General features: G+C 40.0%; 1 protein-coding gene across 1 annotated transcript in view; it reads right to left on the reverse strand.

The window, feature by feature from the left end:
• The window catches only part of ZFAND3 (zinc finger AN1-type containing 3), a 325,188-nt gene that overhangs the window by 29,798 nt on the left and 276,634 nt on the right, over positions 1-18,756 (reverse strand). Inside the window, exon 5 of the mRNA XM_040644651.1 lies at positions 1,498-1,665. Coding sequence (XP_040500585.1) covers positions 1,498-1,665 — 168 coding nt within the window. The remainder of the gene's footprint in view (positions 1-1,497; positions 1,666-18,756) is intronic.

An 18,756-nucleotide genomic window follows, 5' to 3' on the forward strand; every position in this document is an offset into this window, starting at 1 on the left:
AAAGCAAGAATTTGCAGACTACAAAAGATGAGACAAACCCTTCAATACGGGTAAAGCTGGTTAGCGGCCATGCCCCAAAGTTTGCTTGGCTGACCACAGTATTTCTTCCCTATTTCATCAAGAGTCTAAAAAATTACCTGGCAGAGTTGACCAAGATGCAGTCAAAGAATAAGGTTCTGGGCTCTCTTGGGCCATGCCACATCCATGAACACAACTGAAGTTGCTGACAGCCTCTCCTCCCACCTTTTATGCTACTGCTCTTTACACTTTCATACAAGCAATTAACAGAATAACTAAATGCCAAGCTAAAAAAATAAAAACTGGTCCAGTGACACCTGGACTCCCCATGCTGCGGTCTGTTTCTGCAGTTGAATACACACTTCCAATCACACAGGTCTGTGTGTGCAAAAAAACAGATTTCTGGTCTTGACAGGAATAGGAGTTCCAACTTCGTTTCCATGAAAACCTTGGTACATCCTCTTTTCCTTCTCATTTCCAACAGGGTAAGTAACTGAGGCACGGGAGAAGCAATGGCTGCTTCAGGAGATGAGGGACTTTGAGTAACTGTAATTTTCTAACTGCTGAGAGAACCATCTAGTCCTGCCTGTCAGCATCAGTACCTATGGGGTATCTATGCCTGTCCCAGGGGAAAAAGGAGGCTTCTAAAGCTGACTCCTAAGGACAAAGGATATAGTATTCTCAGAGGCGAGAGCCAGGCCTCCAGGTCTGCCTGATGACAGCTCTGTCCCACAGAAAAATTTTATAATACTAAGCTTTAAATCAGGAAATAAAACCAGGAAAACTGTAAGTCAGCCTAAATAATGCAGCTACACAATTTTGCTTCTATGTGACATGATGTATGCGGTCAAAGGAAAGAAAGAATTGGATTAAGTTTTGTTCCACTGTGGGAAGGCATAAAGTTTTTAAAAATACATCCCTGGGCTGCAATTCTGAGAGCCAGTATTACAGTGGCTAATACAGAAGGAAGTTACTTTAAAGCTATTTCAAGGGGTTAAACGACAATGAATTATGGTTCAAAGAAAATAATTTTCCAATCAAACTTTAATTTAAAAGGGGTATCAGGGGGAAAGAGTTTCCATTTATTATACATAGTAAGATGCTCATTCAATATTAATTTAATATCTGAATTTTATGGTACATATCTCAGAATTTCACTGGTTTGGTTAATTTTTAAGTAAGTCATCAATGAGTAGGAACCAGAGTAATATGCAGTGGGGAGAAGTTGAAAGCAGTAAGCAGTGACAATGCAACTCTAAAGAAATAAGTGTAAGAGAAGTGGGGAATTTTTTTTTTATTTTTTTTTGGTAATCACGAGAGGAAATAAAGGGTATTTAGAAGGAAGACTCCTCTCCTCCTGCTTTCCTAAGCTCCAAACCCACAGCTTACAGGGAGGCACTCAGGAGAAGACTGCTTTCCAAAGCTATACCAAGGTGTCAAGGACACAATCTCCATCACGCCATTGGGGGTGATGCTTACCGCAGCGGCATGATCCCAATTCCTGCTGCACCAGCTCCAGTTTGGTTTGGCACTGGAAGCACCGACGTCGACTCTTCTGTTTAGATCGGCTGGTTTCCTCAGGTCGTTCGGTATTCTCCAGTAGTCGTGCCCGTTTCACTGGCGAAGCCTCATTCTCAGACTGTGAATCTGACCAAAACAACACATGTGGGGGTGAGGGTTAGTGCCTGGCCTGGCGAGCACAGCTAATTAATGTACTGCCGGCCACTCTATTGCCCTCTTCCAGGAACTGGACCTGTGTGAACAACAGCCAGTTCTGCCTGGCCCGGTTTATACGCACAAACTGTGACAAGCATGTACCTTCGGGGCAGACTTCTAACAAGCAACGCCTGTGCTAGGAGAGGAGGGTGGGGTGACTCAACAAAAATCAGTCATACATTGCTTTTAAAAACAGCTGTTTCTTTGAGAAGACCATTCAGGCTGGAACCGGGATCTTCTCTTTGTACCCTTTCTTTGGGCCCTCGCTGCTTACTGCTTGCACTGGTTACTTACTGCTTCTTAGATATCTGCTTGTCCTCAGGTAGACTGCAATTCTTTAGGAAAGGGATTAGGTCTAGTATTTCTTCTTATCGCCATGCTTAGCACAATTCTGTACTCAATGCAGTTTGATGGGTGACCCATAATCTTCTCTAGTAAAAATACTCACGTTTCTACTCCTAATGTAACAAAACACACAAGAATCAGGTTTTGCTGTTGAAAATTATTTCAACTTTTTTCAGAGCAAAGGAGCATCCTTGCTTATTCACAAGCAAGCGATCCCATGGCCTCCATCGTGGAGTGCGAAAGCAGCAGCACTCCGCACCACAACCCCAGCGCTGGCGCCAAACTGGCAGGTAGAGGGAGGTGAAATGTGTGACAACTTGTGTTTTGTAGAACCTTAATAAAGTAACTAAAATGCAATAAAGTTCCTGACATAGGCGGGCTGTAAATAACTCCTGCCTTCGGGGGGAAAAGAAGAAGAGCACCTGGGGATTGTGTCTGCTTGGACTTGCTGCCACTATGACATACTGAAGATGCACCTCTGGCCAAGGTTCCAAAGGGGTTTGTGCTAAACCCTCTCTGGAAGGGAGTCTCCTCAATGACCTTCAAAACAGATCCATATCCCACCACTTCTCACCCTTCCACCACCACCATCCTGGTCCACGCCATCATCATCTCACATCCAGCCTAGTATACTAGCCTTTAACTGGTCTCGCTGCCCACCCCCTTATTCTTACAGTCTGTTCTCCACAGCCAAGTGATCCTGTTAAAAATCCAGTTAGAATCACTTCACTTCCCTGTTCAAAACACTTTAATAGATCTCCTTTCCAGAGTAAAAGTTCAAATACTCAGTACGGCACTCACAAGGCCCTGCATGATTTGCCCTCCTCTCTCTTCTCTTACCTCATCTGCTGCTGCTCTCTACCTTTACTCCATCCACACTAGACTCCTGATTGTATCCTACACCCCAGGGCCTTTGCACCTTCTGTTCCAGTTGTCTAGAACTCTTTACCCAGATCTACATGGAACTCACCTCTTTTAAGTCTTTCAAAGTCACATTTTCGACATCTTTTTCTCTGCTCACCCTATCTAGACCACTCTTGTTCCCCTTCCCTAGCACTCCCCTCCTCCCAACTCCTGCCTTTTATTCCTCCACAACACTGTTACCTCTTAACATTATCCTCACAGAGGATATAAAATCTGCAGGGCAGGAAGTTTCACCTGCTTTGTTCATAATCTGCCTACAATGCCTACAACTTAGTATTTCTTAGATGAATGCATCTTCTCCTAGGCAGTTCTGATTTTCTATTTAAAGTGGCCCTAGTGAGAAGCAGCAGACTGTTGGATGTATTTCAGTGTTGGCTGTGTACCTCTTTCCCCAGCCCCCCTGTGTGTGAAGACACTGCACGTCACCAGGGAGCACTCATTGCCCTGACACTGGCAATGCAAATAGCCCCACCCCCCTCAGCCCAGCACACTGTGCACTGACTTATGGAAGGCACACACCATTCTTAGCAATTGTAAACTTCATTTTTCATCTCATTTAGTTCTTCCAGTCCTACATGACATTTTCCCCCAATACAAACCAACTGAACAAGGCCTTTGATGAAAACAATTGAAAGCAAGTTCAGCCTATTTCCCAGCTCTGCTGAGCAAAGCTGTCCAAACCCAATCAGTGTGATGACTGAGGCAGCCACAGACAGGGCCCCTTCCCCTACAAGAGCAACAAGCAACAATCTAAATGTAAATCATTACAAAGCAGCCAGCCAAAAGGAATTCACCTTGTATGGGGGAGGTCCTTTTTCTCAAACCAGCAACGGCACAATTTGTATTAATAACTCTTAGACATACTTTTTTTTTTTTAAACAAGAGAAAATTCTAGAGTAAGAGGCATAACAAAAAAATGGTGACTGTTCTGAGACAAGGTCCTAAAAGTGGAGCATCCTTAAGAGAAATTATCTCCTAACCCTGGGCCATGGGATGGGGGAAGAGAGAGAGAGGAGTCCATACAAGAAGGGGAGGCTGGTGAAGCCTCTGCATTATTAACATTGTTAAAATCCAGAAGGCGTTGACATGATGCCAGCATGCCTCTAACGTAAAAGAGGACCACTCAGACCCTAACCTTCTTTCATCCACACTGCCGTCTGATGGAACTGAGCATGTGTCTGAAAATCCAGAGCTCACATTCAAAGCTGTTTCCACATGACTCGGTCCCCAACTGTCAAATGTGCTATCTATCCATCCCCATTTTGAAAGCAAACTTTTGCTACGGGGAGAACATTTTCCTTTTAGCATGGCAATGTTATCTCCATAGCTAACTACCTTCAAATAAGTAAGGGAGGGATATATAAGAAAATATTTTTTAATGTATGATTCGTAAGACTGGGAAACAGAATTCGTATTTATATAATCATAATCATCATTGGCCATTATCAAACAAGCCACTTGATGGGACTTCCAAATGTTAGAGGAGGCCTGTCTTCTCCTCTAATTCCCTACCTTGTCTGCCCAATGGGCATTCAACAACAAAACTAAATAAGTTTGCATGATCTCATGTCGAAATTTCCCTTTCCCCGTTCCACATTTTATATAAAGACTACTGAGTTATTTATTCCTGTAGTCAGGAGGAATACGACATTCCAAAAACGATGGGTCCTAAGGGAGTTTTCTGATGCTGCCAACAGCTTCTCGCTGCACTGCCTTGGCCATCCTAAAAGACCAGTCAGCCTCATCAGTCCTCTAAGAGTCAATGTCTAGGCATCTGGACAGGTCTAAGACCAAAGGCATCCATGTATAGAAAGTCTGAACCATGAGAAGCAGTCCTCAATGATTCTAAACCAATATAGATGACAAGTTTATCAAAATGTGTTATTTTTTTTTTTTAGAACCAAGAACTGTTTCTAGACATTAAGAGATCCATGACTTTTATGTTCTGGAATATGCTCTCCCTTACTTATTTGAAGATAGTTAGCTATGGAGATAACACTGCCAGTCAATGGTCTATTAAATGGAAAGGAATCCCTATGCCCTCTAATGATCCCTGCCACAAAGAGAGAGGGGGGGAAAAAAGCTCCCTAAACTGTTTACCACCCTCCACATGCTGCCATCCAGGAAGGTGACTGTGTTATACATAACTTCTTGGAGAAGCAAACCATTCTTTGACATTTTTTCACAAGTCAACTTAGTGTTTTAATTAGTAGCTAAAGAAATAAATAGTGGTCTACCAGATCACTATCGTGTCTGCACAAGAAATCTACATCTCCTCTGCTAATTAATGAAACTTTGTGCCATGGGGTGAGTTGCCTAAATAAGAGAAACAGATGTCCAGGGCAGGGATTCTAATTGCTCAATAATGAACTAAATAATTCAACTATTCAATTATAAATTTTATGTGAATTAAAAAAGGACTACCAGACAGGGGCGCCTGGGTAGCTCAGTCCTTAAGCGTCTGCCTTCGGCTCAGGGCGTGATTCCAGAGTCCTGGGATCCAGCCCTGCATCGGGCTCCCTGCTCTGCTGGGAGCCTGCTTCTTCCTCTCCCACTCCCCCTGCTTGTGTTCCCTCTTTCGCTGTCTCTCTGTCAAATAAACAAATAAAATCTTCAATTAAAAAAAAAAAGACCACCAGAAAGAAAAGATCCAAATGTGGTCAACACTAAAGGAATCCTCATCTACTGTCTATATTTGAATAAATTAAACTTTGATTATTTACTTTTTGCCTGAAAACATCATTCCTGTCACCGTGATGCATTTTTAACTTCCTCAACAATGACGGAAAACACCCAACAGTCTACTTGTTTAATCTGAACTTGGGCAGTAAGGGTTAAACACAGAGAGAAAGGTGAACAGAAATAACTCTTACACGCAGCTTTAACTGTCAGAAGAAACACGTCCTTGCAAGGAGCATGCTCATTAGCAGCAGGAGGAGCTGTAGTGGCAAGCTAGAAACTGTTTCCACCCTAGGAGTTAAGAGTGACTTCTAATTAAGGTCCTTCATAAAAGGCCAACAAAGCACATTTTTTCCAGTATGCTTTTTCTTGAGAACATAAATCTAGTCTGCAGATACCCACGCAAGAGCTGCCACACTCCCATGCTGGGTTCACAGTTCTTGGCACTCACCAGATGCCCTCTTCCCCTGCCTATGTTTAATAGAATGAGAAAGATATCACATGAGATCTTCTAAGTTAAAGGAGTTTGATCAAGAATCATAATGTGATCACATGAGAAAGGAAAATCTTAAGACAAAGTACTTTACCTATCTGCTCCTTAAGTTTGAAGGTAACCACTGCTTAATTTGTGACAGGGAAACAAGTACAGAGATTTTAAAAACACACATCGTCTGAGGAGAAAAATTCTTCTAATTGTACTTTCCTAGCCAATCACAGAAAGCAGTGGTAAGACTTTCAATTTAGGAACACAGTTTAACTGGAAAGCTTGACTGGAGACAACAAACAGAGCTACTTCTTTTAAAATTCTGTTTTGTCTCTGACAGAAATTCACATTTGTTCCTTACTGTCACTGTTCTTGTCTTTATTACTCATGTTCTCTCCTGAAAATTTCCAAATAAAAATTGTGTCAGGCCTGTCAGAGTGGAATCCCAACCTCTCTTAATCTCCCGTCACTGTGCAGCCGCAGCATGCACACACCCAGGGCTGCTAACCAGGACTGTGGCCTTCTGACACCTCAGGCAGGCTCTTAGCCTTCTGTACAAGCCAACATTCACAGTTTAGAGTAGGAGAGTGGGAGAGGCAAAGTGGCAACAAAGAGAGGGAAGCCTTCCTCATTCGCTTCACCCACACCTTCCCTCACTTGTAAGAAAGAAAGATGAATCTGTTTAATCTCAGGCTGTATGACAGCTTTTGAGGCACTCAATCAGTTTTTTTAGAACCTATCACAGTCTCCTGACAGATTGACATTTATGATCCCAACAGCCTGTGCAAACATCAGTAAGAGCAATAATTAATGAACCCTCACACATCACCGCTGCTGTCTCTCCTTCGACCATTTAAAAGGAGCTTAAGCTGCTAAAACCTCTGTCCATGAAAAACACCACACGCTCACTGGAAAAAATGATAGAAGTGACCAAAAAAATCTGTTTTATAGATACTTTCTATTTCTCCTCATGCTTTGCTTTCAGTGTATGCAGGGATTAAATTCATTCTTTCCTGAAAGACTTCAGGAGAAAAAAAAAACCTCATCATTACCCACCAAACACTGTTTCCTCACTTTGTTCAACTGGCATTTCCCCCTCCTTTCTTACTTCCCTAATGGCCCTAGAACAATTCTGGAATGACACACCTGTTTAAAATACATGGACATAAAAACATGGACAAAGAAAGAAGTTCAAGTCTTTGGTAGGGACTGATTATTAAAATTTTGTGGAGAATGCCTTCATAAATACTTGATACATGATATGGAGATGAATCTAGCTTGAAATATACCTGTGATGCTATGTCTTAGATCATAACCATTTTAAAGGTCAGTTGTTCTCAAACCGGCAGGAAGTACTATTCTTAAGCACTAATCCCTCTATTCTCCATCCAACTCCACTCCCATCCCCCCGTTATTTTCTCTGGCTCTCTCTTTTGCTATCAGAGATACTTGAGGGTGATCTCCTTCACCATCACAACCTCAAGATGGAAAACAGACCTCTGACTCTTCCTTCCTGCTGGGAACATAAGACTGGGAGACCTGAGGCAGCTAACGGGTAGAGCTGACCACGGTGGGAGTGCACCTGGACTTTTGGGTTCTCTGCCCTCAATCTGCTCGAAAGACAGAAAGCATCAGAAACCTTCTTGGGGGTAATTGTATCATCTAATGGTCTGATTTTGGTTGTCACGACAGCAATGCAAAAGCTGCTTCTGTAGGGACTTTTTTGGTTAGAAGACAGCTTAAAGAGCAGCAAAACACACGGAAGTCATGAGTCATGATAATCTGTACCCATGTGGGAGAGGAGTACCCACAAGTCCCAAAGGCATGTTTTAAAGACTGGGATCAGTTTTCTCACTTCCCCAAAGCCCATCTTGGTCTCTGATTCCTGCTGGACAGGAAGCAGGAAGCTGATTTTGGTGGCACATCTTGACATAAGAAAAAAGTGATTATGGATCACCAATGGGTCAAGCAGGAAAAGCTAATGGGCTGTGAGGAGAACAGCTCTCCATTACAGAAAACAATCAAAATCATGGCACCAGAGCCCAACAGTTCCAAAGGAAACAGTTCTCCCTCAACTTTTCTTTCTACTCTGTATGCCTTTTCTTTCTTTTTCTTGCCTATTGTGCTGGCTAGGCCTTCTAGCATAATGCTAAATAGGAGTGTTGAAAAGGACATGCTTGCCTTGTTTCCAACTTCAGGAGGAAAAAATTTTCAGCTCTCACACAGCTCTTCATTTTGAAAAATTTCAAACACACAGAAAAATTCAAGTAGTACAATAAACACCTGTGCACATTCCATTAGGATTCAACAACTGTTAATAATCCGTCACTCTGTTTTCTCTCTCCCCTCCATATTTATCCCTCTCCCCAAACCATCTGAAAATAATTTGCACACATCAAAATACTTAATACACACATCTAATACAATAAGGCCATTTCCTGCCATGACCAAAATACCACACCTACGAAAATTAAGAATAATTCCCCAGTGTCATCTAATATTCAGTCCATATCCAAATTATCTCCATTGTTCTCAAAGGCATGTCCAGTCAAGCTTCATGTGTTACATTTGGATCTTATATCTAAGTCCCTTTTAATCCAGGACAGTGTGCCCTTCAAAGTGTTTGTTTTCCTTCATTTGCTTGTTCCTGCCTTCAAATGACCTAGACCTTTGAACAGTCCTGGTTATAGTTTTCCTGTGGAACATACCATATCCTAGATTCTTTATCTATCTGTTTTTAATGGCATAATTTAACTTACAAGAAAGGAGAGTTTTAATTGTACATCTTCTCTGTTATATATTCAGGACCAGAAATTAAAACTTTCCAGCAAGCAACCGACAGATCCACATAACTGCAGGGCTGGCACGAGTGAGGGCAGGTAAAAAGGGGCGAGTACTGTGTCATCAATCAGCCCAGTTCCCACTGCACTTTGGCAGTGAGGGGGGGGCATGCTCTTCCCATTTTCCTACTGCACCCCTGCCACATATTGGACATCAGAAGATAGTTCCTCTATGCCAGGGCAAGGAATGGATGCTTAGGCAAACATCAGGAGATGAGCTAGCTCCAAGCGTTTTAGCCCACGATTGCTTACAGTCTGATGGCATTCCCTGTGACTAAAACTGGTCCCAGAGGTCACAAGTCATTCCTTTCAGATAGCTTCCTGGCTTTTTTCTGATTGCCCTTCTTCTCCTGACTGACTATACTGTTGCTAATTATTGCTGTAAGACATCTCTTCACTGCTAAATCCCTCAACCCTTTCGATTTCTTCCTTATTTTAAACCTAAGGAAAATTTTACCAGATTAAAAAACAAAGCAAAAGCCCAGGAAAATTCATTTGCAAAAATAATCACAATCTCACTAAATACAGTAACATTCTCAGTTTATTTGATCTACTTTATTTAGGCCTTTAGATTAATGACCACTCTGTTCAGAGCCATGACAACAGCCAATATTCCATTAATTATTTCTCAAGTGCCCAGTGTGTGCCAGGCACTGGGCTTTGAACTGGCAAATGAGATCTGCATATGGTAGTGATCTCTTCCCTCAAGGAGGCCACAATCCAGAAGGAAAGACATATATACATATAAACCTATAGCACACTAAGTGGCATATTAATATATGAACAGAATGCTGTGAACACAAAATGTGGAAGTGATAAATTCTGTTGGGTGTGTGATTAAGAAGGAGAGAGAAAGGTCAGAAAAGTTATCTCTTGAACTTAAGAACTATATTGTATATACGCGTTTCGCTTACTTTTGTCATCTCCACATTCTTTTCTGCAGAGCCTGTTCTTCACGATACCTTCTGCATGTAACTTGTTCATCCACCTTCTTCTGTTTACCAAAATTCCTATCAACTAGTAGACCCTTTCACAGTCTCAGGAGTAAAGGTACTTGGAGAACACCAGTGATGGGTTTTTAGGGAAATCAAGTGGTTCATTATCTTTCCCCTCTCTTCAATCCCAACTGGTTCAAATTCTTCCTTCCATCATGTTTATTAACCTTAATATTGATCTCTGTCTGCTCAGACACATACATGGCTTTAACTGCCAACTTTTCTCTATCAGGAATCCTTCAAGCCCATTTTCCTTTTATCATTAATTGTTTTACTTTGAGATAATTATAGGTTCACATGTAGTTATAAAAAATAATGCAAATAATCTCATGTATCCTTCCCCCGGTAGTTTTCTCCAGTGATAACAGCTTGTAAAACTCTAGTACAGTACCACCAGTAGGACACTGATACTGATACAGTCAAGCTACATACAGCATATGGATACAGTCAACCCATATCCATCACCACAAGGGCCCCTCAAGTTGCTCTTTTATAGCTAGAGCCACCTCCTTCTTTCCCCTCTTGTTCCCTGACAAACACTACTCTGCCCTCCATTTCTACAATTTTGTCGTTTCAAGAATGGCATACATATGGACATACAAATAAAATCATACAGTAACCTTTTGTCCAAGTTCATTTTTAAGGCAACCATCACAGTAGGTGGACATGATAAAAGAGATCCCTTAAGTTAAACTTCAGTAATAACTGCAGTAATAAGTACTAACACTAACACCTGTACCAGCACCTTCTAAATGCTTTCACAGTAGTTCCCTCTTATCTGCAGGGGACACATTCTAAGAGCCCCAGTCTAAGACCCCCAGTCAGTGGATGCCTGAAACCAAACAGTACCAAACCCTATTTATATGATGTTTTTCCCTATACATACATACCTATGATAAAATTTAATTTATAAGCTAGGCACAGTTAACAGATTAACAACAATAACTAATAACAGAACAACTATAACAACATACTGTAAGAGAAGTTATGTGAATGTGACCTCCCTCTCTCTCTCAAAATTTACAGTTCAACACTCTGGTTCTGTGCTTCCATGGAAGTACCTAACTGCTAAGACTAGTTTCTGCCATCGCCTATGTATACAAACACCCAGCTGCCTCAGGGGGGAGGGGGGTGGAGGAAGGGGAGCAGATCCTAGGCCAAGTACGGGAACAGAAACAAGCGCCCCTTTCTGTTCTGCTTAGAATCTTCTTATCTAAATAAAATGGTGCAATTTCTCTAGATACATCTCTGCTGATAATCCTACTTGTCCTCTGCTCTTAGAATATGATTTATAAGACTTACTCCTCCTACCATTTTCTTCCCATTCCTGCAAACTCTCTGAATATCTGTGGACTGTACTCATAGTATTTAATTTATACAAAATCAGCTTCATTTTTAATTTTCTCTCATGTTATTTTTAGAAATCTGTCAGAAAAAGTTTCTTTGCTATTATAGGATGATATAAAAAAGTATTTTCCCTCTAATAGCAAAAGGAAAGCCAGTTATTTTCATTTGAAATTCTATTTCTTTCAATGGTCAGAAATGGTAAAACATGCTTTCCTGCTTTTTTTTTTAATTGACATATAATGTATTATTTGTTTCAGGGGTACAGGTCTTGCCTTTTTATGAACTCCACGCAGAGAAGTCAAAGCTTTCCCTTCTCAACTACCTTGATGCTTCCTACAGGTCATATACCAGGTCTCTTTAAAAAGGCAGATGAGGGTGGATAGCCCACAAACCACTCGTTCATCTGAAAAACTGCAGCCACCATCCTCGTTGGTTAAATGCCTTTCCTACTGCGCCATTCACTTAAAGGGTATCACCAGGAGCTCCATCCTACAGAGGTGCCACTTGGTCAACAGAACTTGCCACACCAGCAACACAGTAGTCTTCCTTTGTAGCTCGTAGTGGCCTGGTAACACCTGTGTTAGTTTCTCCATCAGCAAGACCTGTCCTGCCTACCCAACTAAACCATATTACTTCTCCCCACACATTTTTCAGTTACTCACTGTAACTGAAAAATTACCCTCAATAGATAATCTTTCATTTTTAAACCTGCTTGGGTATTTTAGAGTTCGACGATATTACAATGCATTGATTTTTTAAAAAAAATATTACATTTATAACATCGGTATAGAATAAGGTAACATTATTAAGGTGAGACAGAGAGAGAAGCAAGATGAAGAAACCCAAGAAAGATATACTTCTCAAAAGTCACATGCTGAAGTCCCCTAATTTCTATTCCTTGACCACAAACCTCAGTCCACGATCATGAGGGTTTTAAGAGTGTCAGAGAGCTAAGAACGGTCTTGAACTTCTGTTCTATCTTTTCCAGTATTTCCAAAAAACTAAGATCAGCCAGTTTATTTTCATTTATCCTAAGAAAGGGAAATTTGAGAGAATCCATGGATTATCTATATTTTTCTATACCTATGTGTAAGATAGGCAATACTATTTTCATTCAGTTTCTTAGAAAACTCATTTAGAAGTTAAACTGCCTAAAAATATGGATTAAGTCTTCTACTTACTCTGCAGTTATATGAAGCCTAGAGGTTTTCACAAATTATACCTATAAAACTACAGTTGACCCTTAACACAAGTTTAAACTGCTTTAAAGAGGGTTCACTTATACACAGATTTTTTTTGATACATAGTACTCTTAATGTACTTTTTCTTCCTTATGATTTTCTCAATACAATTTTCTTTTTCTCTAGCTTGCTTTATTGTAAGAATATATAGTATATAATACATATAACATACAAAATACGTTATCAAATCGACTGTTTATGTTATCAGTAAGGCTTCTTCTGGTCAACAGTAGGCTATTAGTAAAGTTTTTGGGGATTCAAAAGTTACATCCAGATTTTCAACTGGGGGGAAGTAGTGCCCCCGACCCTGTGTTTTTTAAGGTTCCAATGTATACAACTGTCCTGAGCAACTGAACAGTACATGTGACTATAGCCATTTCTTTCTACCATTGATTGTATCTGCAGAGGCCGGGAGGAAGGAACAGTCCAGAAGTCCTCAAATAATAATGGACACCCCCCCATACTTAGTCTCCAAAGCATGAATGACCTGCCTAAGGGTTAAACCTCATCTGGTCACGAGCCTTTTGCCAGGAAGACTGAAAACAGCTGTTCTTTACGAAAAACACTGAGTACGGGGCTAGGGTGGGAAAATGGGTAAAAAGAGTGAGACCCTAATTCAAATTTTTTGGCTTTTTGTTAAAAACATATATACAAAAAGTCAAATATTCCTACGTCTATCACCTCTCTCCTATTATGCTTAACTACCCTCCCCGTGAGTGTTCTTCACGTCCAACTGTTGTGCCTATCTGGCTAATAACGCAAGCCCCAGGGGAAAGGGCAGAAGAGACTGTATTTAGTATTCCACCGGTGGTCAACAACAACAACAAAAACAAATAACTCTGTAACAGGGAATAAGTCCTTAATGATGGTAATCTTGCAATGAGAGACTATCCTCTTGTAGGGCTGTGGTCCAGGTTTGATGTAAGGGGAAAAAACGTTTGAACATTTCTATTTTACTATTTAAAAAATATCAGCTTGAATGCATAACTGAATAGATGCCAAAATTCAATGGCTCATTTGTTTTTAAACCGCTTTTGTTTTCTAATTTAGCATCAGCTTAATTCAGCTCCTCTCTCTACCTATTGCTTTGTTTCTCCCACCCAAGAACTAGTATTTGGACTCATTATTCCCAGGGTAAACGCTCCAGCTTAAATACTTCTGTGCCTCATTGTTACTCTTCCTCAAGCGAGGCTAAATGGACCTAAAGTCAGAACTTAACATATGATGATAAAACTTGTCCAGAGAAAGCGTTGTCTGTCTACCTATTTATTGATTTTCCTGAAAATCAGGAAATCCTACCTATTTATTGATTTTCATTCATTACTTAGGGTTGTATCATGGCTGCTGCAGGTACTGCCAAGCATACAGAAGGTTGAAGAGAGCTGCCTTAAGAAAATGACCTATGAACGAAAGAGAAATAATCCCATTTGCAAAATTAGAGGCAAAGAATTCTGAATAAAATTATTATGAAAAGTGCCTAACATATTAACCTCAATTCAATGGATTTGCTCATCAGCACTCTTCATTAAAAGAATTACTATTTACCATAACATTCATGCTGTGAACCACCATACTAAAAAATCATATATTATAGTATCAATGTTTACTTCACCACTTTGCAAATTGTACTGTGGATATCTAAGATAATACCTTGATTTTAAGAATTACACAGTGAAATTTTTAGTGTAACAAAGGCAACTTACTAAAATAGTTAGGGATATGGATTTAACTCACACATACATACACACACACCCATCAATAGGGAGGGGAGGAGAAAAAGCCAATGTACTGGGGGTGTGGGGTGGGGGTGGGTAAAGTGAGAATTTGATGTAATCTCCTTGTAACTTTTCTGTAAATCTGAAATTATGTTTAAAAAATTATATTCCAGGGTAGCCATACTTGCAGATGACTGGCTAGAGTGCTTGCTGAATTTCTTCCCAGAAATGGTGACATTACTTAGGTCTGGTGGGAAAGTGCATGACAAGATCGTTGTAGCAAGTAATCAACAGTAAGGTCAACGCTCATGCTTCTCCAGGTTTGCAGTGAAGTCAACACTTATCTGTAAGTAAACTTTAATGATCAGTCACAGACTTTTTTTTACATGTCACTCTCTTAGTCTGCACTTCTTAAAATCCCAGTAAGGACCCATTTTTAACTGCATCAATTACTGCAACTGCTGTTCCAGGAAGGATGATGACCAAGACCTTAAGAAGTGATTTTAATCTTCTAGAAATGGACTTATCAACAGGAGGCCAAAGCAAAAGTATATGGGAATCCTTGTCAGTTACAGGAACTATCAGTTAATGTCAAGCTGGAAAACAGACTTTGCTGCAGCTAACACCTCCCATTCAAATCAGTACTATACAAATTCCCTCCGCAGCCCAGCTTTCTTTTAAAAGCCACCCTGCATACTTGGACATATAATTCAAGCTGTAATATAATAACATCTTTGGAAAAGAGCTGTTCAACATTCTCTAACAAAAAAGCAGTGCCCAATATATTTTTTCAAGGAAATACTGGTCCACATTCAAGGTAAAAATCTTAAAGGCTTTCTGCTGTATTCTCTTTCTTTATTCCTTGCTAAAGGAATTAACAGTCTGAGTTAAATGCCCCATTTTCTTGCTTATATATGTATACATTTTTAATAAGTTTTGATGGGGTGGATGGAACGCCTAGTGGATGGTGCGGGGAATGCATAGCGTGTAAGTAATTCCCCTGTCCACTGAGCTAATAGAGATGTGGTTTATTTAAAATTCAGAGTTGTGGTTCTGCTATTTGGGAATGGCTTTCCGAAACTCTGTGGGTGGATACTGGTAATGAAACAGAGAATTCAGAACGGCAGGGAGCATAAGGCCAAATAAGCTTTTATAGCAGTGTGTGTATATGCACTAAAAATAATTATACATATGTAGTGGGAGGCTGGTTAACTGAACCCAGAGAGGCACTTGGTTGTTCAGATAACTAACAATATGAAGTCCCCTGTGACAAAAATGTTTCCAAGGTTAAACTGTCTGATTTTTAATCATAAAGAACTGAATTTATTGGCTGAAGTTCTTTCATGTTGTTGGTGTGAACGCAATAGCCAGCCTTTTTATTAAGATTTTAACCACACAGAAAACTATCAATCTTAGGTGGCTACTATACTGCGACTGGCCCCCAGAAAGAAGAGGAGTTCTCAATTATAAAAGCTTAGAGAAGAGTTCAGGATAGAAGGTTTGTTTTTGTTTTTTGTTTTGGTTTTTTTGGAAGTCAAGCTTGTGAAATCTTTCCACCAATACACACAAAAGTAAAATTTTTACTTTTAAAACTAGGCCCAGAAACAAAACAGAACAAAAAAGAAGTTTGATTTTCCCAGTTCTGATGTCCAGTTTTCTTAAGAAAGAGTTTTCTGGGCTTCCTGTCATTCACAACCCTCATGCGTTCAAACAAGAACTGCTAACAGCTCTCCCCATTTCCCTTGACTTCACTGACCTCCACTCTCCAATCTGCTTGGCCTCGGGGGCCTCATCACCAGTTTCTGATTCTAGGTCTTTTTCCTACCAGACTACTGGAGCTGGGAGTTCTTTCTCACTTCCCTCTACACTCCTTCAAGTTCCTCCTCACTCTCCGTCATCATCAGGTACCTTCTGTTCACATCCCTACTACCTACTGAACATTTATCAGGCACTATGTGTCAGGTGCTTTAAATGCAGGACCTCATTTCCCTCAGAACAACTCTACAGTTAGATCTGTCATTTTACGGAGGAGAAAATAAAGGCTCACAGAGTAGTCCAACTGGTTTTTCCTCTTACACAGTTGGGAAACTGGGAGGGGAACCCACATAGTCTCCCTCTAGAGCCCACCATTCTTAACCACCAAACTCTATCCTTCCTTCCTTGTTCTACAAATACATTTTCAGTGGACACCTGTTTTCTGCACTGCTTCTCTTACAACTTTCTTTGCATGCAGTGGCTGCCACCCCTGCAGTCACCAAGTTTCAGCCTCAACCCATTCCCATTACAATGTCTAGAAATTTGTGTTAAAATCTTTTGTTGAAAAAAAATTTAATCTTTTGTTGATTATGTTAAACACAATTATATTTATTATATTATATATTTTTATATAGTGCTGATTATGTTAAACACACACAATTATATTATATAGTTCAGTCTCTATGTTATTTTTGTGCTTTTATTTCAGTTGAGTCTGGGGAGGGGTCAGAAGAAAAAATGTGTTGTCCTCTCAAACTAAAAGTTATCTGAAAGAAAGTCAGGACTATGATTTATGATTTAGTCACCAGTGGAAGACAAAAGGAGCTTCAAATTGAAAGCTGTGGTTCTTAGGAAACCTAGGGGATGAGAGTATACCCAAGCCACCTATACATTAAAAAAGAAAATCTCTTTATCTGTATCTCTTTCCTTATACTCTTGGAGGCAACTAATGCTTCTGGGTTTCTACCTCTAAGTAAATTTGCTTGTGTAGCTCTTCTATTTCTCCTGTAATATTTTTTCTTTTCTCTTTCCATGTGCCCTTCCTTTGTATCTTTTTTTTAAGTTTTTACTTCAATTCCAGTTAGTTACCACACAGCGTTATTATTAGTTTCAGGTGTCCAATATAGTGATTCAACAGTTTCATACATCACCCTGTGTTCATCACGACAAGCACGCTCCTTAATCCCCATCACCACCCGCCTCCCCTCTGATAACCATCAGTTTGTTCTCTACAGCTGAGAGTCTGTTTCTTGATTTGTCTTTCTCTTTCTCTCTCTCTCCCTCTATTTTTCTCTCATTTTTTCCCCATTGCTTGGTCATTTTGTTTCTTAAACTCCATGTACGAGTGAAATCATATGGTATGTGATTCTCTCTGATGAATTTCGCTTAGCATTATACTCTCTAGCTCCATCCACGTCATTGCAAATGGCAAGATTTCATTCGTTTTTATAGCTGTTAACATTTCAGTATATATATTTGTGTGTATACACACACTCCTTTATCTTCTTTACCCGTTCATCAATTGAAGGACACATGGGCTGCTTCCATAATTTGGCTATTGTAAATAACGCTACAATAAACATAGGGATGCATGTATCCGTTTGAATTAGTGTTCTTGCATTCTTTGGGTAAATATCCAGTGGTGGGATAGCTGGATCATCCTTTCCTTTGTATCTTAACAAGGGCAAAATATTTCCCTATCTTAAACACCTCCATGTCAAGAAATGCCTAACTTCATTTCTCCTCCAACCACCACTACCTTACTAGTTTTTAAAGTCTCCCCTAACTCCTTAACTGAATGACTTCCTTCTCCTGCCCTTATTTCCTAGTTATCAAGTCCCTCTTTAATGACCCAGCATAGGCTCTGGTTTCCCACCATGGTACATTAACTTCTTCCAGGTTTCCTGATAATATTCTGATAGCCACAGGCAACAATTTCCTCAGTCCTGGTACCTCCTGGCCCCTATTCTCTTACCTCTTTCATGACATTTGCAGCTTTCTCCTTTCTTTAGGTTCCTTAACTCCCTGGTTTCTTTTTCTCTCTCCCATCCCCCAAAGTACAGTCCTTAGTAGCCCCTTGTTCTTTTGTGTTCATTCCCTTATTCACTTTCATGCCCTTAATCATTGCTTCTAGATTAATGACTTCCAAATTAGACCTATATTTATAATTTTCTATAGGACTAGCTGTAATAACCTAAAATTTAGCTCATCAGAAACTGAAAACAGTTTCAACCAGTTTTTCTTCCCACTCTTTCCCTGCCATCAGCCATATCTTTCTTCCCTCGGTTCCCCAGTTTTTCAACTTCATTTTCTTTCTTCAGCCAACTCTAATCAGCTATTAAATCCTATTATTATTTTAAAACATTTTTCTCTAATTTCTCTCTCTTCCTCCATTCCACTGGACACTACCTACAAAACACTCTGAAAAAAAGGGGGGATAAGCAGGAATTGGTAAGTCAAATGATTACTTTATATGCAAAAGGAAAAACCTATTAGCACAATGACAAGGCATTTTACAGACTGAAGGACTCTCTTGTAACATTAATTCTTAGTTTATCTGGTTTGTAATATTGAGATTATCATACATCAAGCTTCTTTAAAATGAGGCACACCTATGCATAATTTAAGGCATCAAAGAACTCCATAGAAATACCACAATTTTTCCAACAGCCGAAGTCTCCTGATAAGTTAGTTTGA

Source organism: Ursus maritimus, unplaced genomic scaffold, assembly GCF_017311325.1.
Source record: "Ursus maritimus isolate PB19 unplaced genomic scaffold, ASM1731132v1 scaffold_30, whole genome shotgun sequence".
Taxonomy (NCBI): Eukaryota; Metazoa; Chordata; class Mammalia; order Carnivora; family Ursidae; genus Ursus; species Ursus maritimus.